Source organism: Daphnia pulicaria, chromosome 1, assembly GCF_021234035.1.
Source record: "Daphnia pulicaria isolate SC F1-1A chromosome 1, SC_F0-13Bv2, whole genome shotgun sequence".
Classification (NCBI taxonomy): Eukaryota; Metazoa; Arthropoda; class Branchiopoda; order Diplostraca; family Daphniidae; genus Daphnia; species Daphnia pulicaria.
Window position 1 is genome coordinate 20,652,663 of NC_060913.1, and position 1,564 is coordinate 20,654,226.

General features: G+C 45.8%; 1 protein-coding gene across 1 annotated transcript; it reads right to left on the reverse strand.

The window, feature by feature from the left end:
* Positions 1-452: 452 nt before the first annotated feature.
* On the reverse strand, positions 453-1,054 carry LOC124350211 (translation initiation factor IF-2-like). The gene is made up of 2 exons (XM_046801238.1): positions 1,046-1,054; positions 453-932 (listed from the first exon to the last, which is right to left on the reverse strand). The coding sequence occupies exons 1-2, from the start codon at positions 1,052-1,054 to the stop codon at positions 453-455; spliced, it is 489 nt and encodes a 162-aa protein (XP_046657194.1).
* Positions 1,055-1,564: the final 510 nt, after the last annotated feature.

The following is a 1,564-nucleotide window of genomic DNA, read 5'->3' on the forward strand; positions in this document are numbered from 1 at the left end:
TTTTTGGGGGTGTTTTCAAACTAGAATGCCAAAACATCATTTTAAAATTTTTAGCTAATTTTCCCGTAATTCTTACAATGTAGCTCGGTGACTTAGCCGAAGGCGCTGGTAGTGCACGACTACACGCCGGAAACAGGCTTACTAGCGCCACTGGCCTGAAAGGATTTGGACTTTCAGGCCAGTGGCGGAGACTTTCAGGCCACTGGCCTGAATGTCGCTGGCCTGAATGTCACTGGCCTGAATGTCCGGGACCCGGTCCGGTCTCCCCTACTTGTATTTGCTGGAACGTTGACTTATGTAACAGTCCATGTACGTCACCTTACAGATATTCAGATACGGAAACCTTATTCAGTTTAAAACGAATTCCTGTATAACGTCATCATAAATTCTCTTTATTACATTTATTTATATTATTTCCAGCCACCATCACCATATTCACCGCCAAATCCAAATCAACAGTAAAAACCTCCACCAGTACCAGAAGCTGTGGCTTGGGCCGCTTGGGCAACCGAGTATGCCTTGTTGGCCGCTTGCTGGGCAGCGGCAAGATCAGCCAATGAAGCCTGTTGTCTGTAAACCAATGCTTGGGCGTTCGCTTGGGTTTGAAATGCCAGCTGGGTCTGAGAAGCCTGTTGCTCCTGGGCAGCATTGACAGCAGCGACAGTCTGGGCAGCGTGAGACTTGGCAGCCTTGGCAGCAGCTTCCAAAGCTTGAGCCTGTTGCAAGGCCCGGACTTTGGTTGCTTCAGCAGCCTGAACGGTCTGGGCAGCTTGATCGGCTTGTGCAGATTCGGCAAATGCAGTGGCCTTGGCAGCTTGGGCGGCCAGTGAAATCTGGTCAGCCTTGGCTTGTTTGGTTCCTACTATGGCCAGGGCTTGTTGGGCAGCTTGAACCGCTTTGGCTGCCAGAGTCACTTGCGCTTGCTGGGTGACCTGAGATGCAGCGAAAGATCAAGCATTCTGGGCAGCTACGAAACCTAAAACATCGAATAGATAAGTAAATTCTGTTGAATTTACGATAAAAAGAAATTGGAAAAGAAATTCACCCATATCATCTCCAGCGATGTCCCAAATCTGCCCCTGACCTGTTACGTTGGCGCAGCAGCTAGCTACAATCCCTCCCGAGTTCCTCAACCAAGTGGTGCGTTGGCTCTATTTTTAAGATTCTAATGCTGAAACCGACACAAAATAAATGTTACGAAATGAAACTGTATGACCAGTCATCTTAAACAGTACTTACCGTTCATTAAATGCCCCTTTGAGTTGGCGGGATCCAGACATTAAGCTCGTTGGGCACCCACTCATCATGTGACGGATCCTGCCCAACCCAACTGACATAGTAGTGCACAATTCCATGAAAACGTCTAGAAGAAAATACAAACGTGTTTGACTAAAACTATTTAAAAAAAAACAGTTATTTCGATTGCCTTGTTTCGAATTGTACAACCTACCCTACCCGTTTCATCATTAAAACATTTGTACATTACAATTCCCTATCATTTGACATCGTTTATTATCAGATTAATTTTTAGGTTACGTTAACCGAATTTAATTTTTTTTGCCCA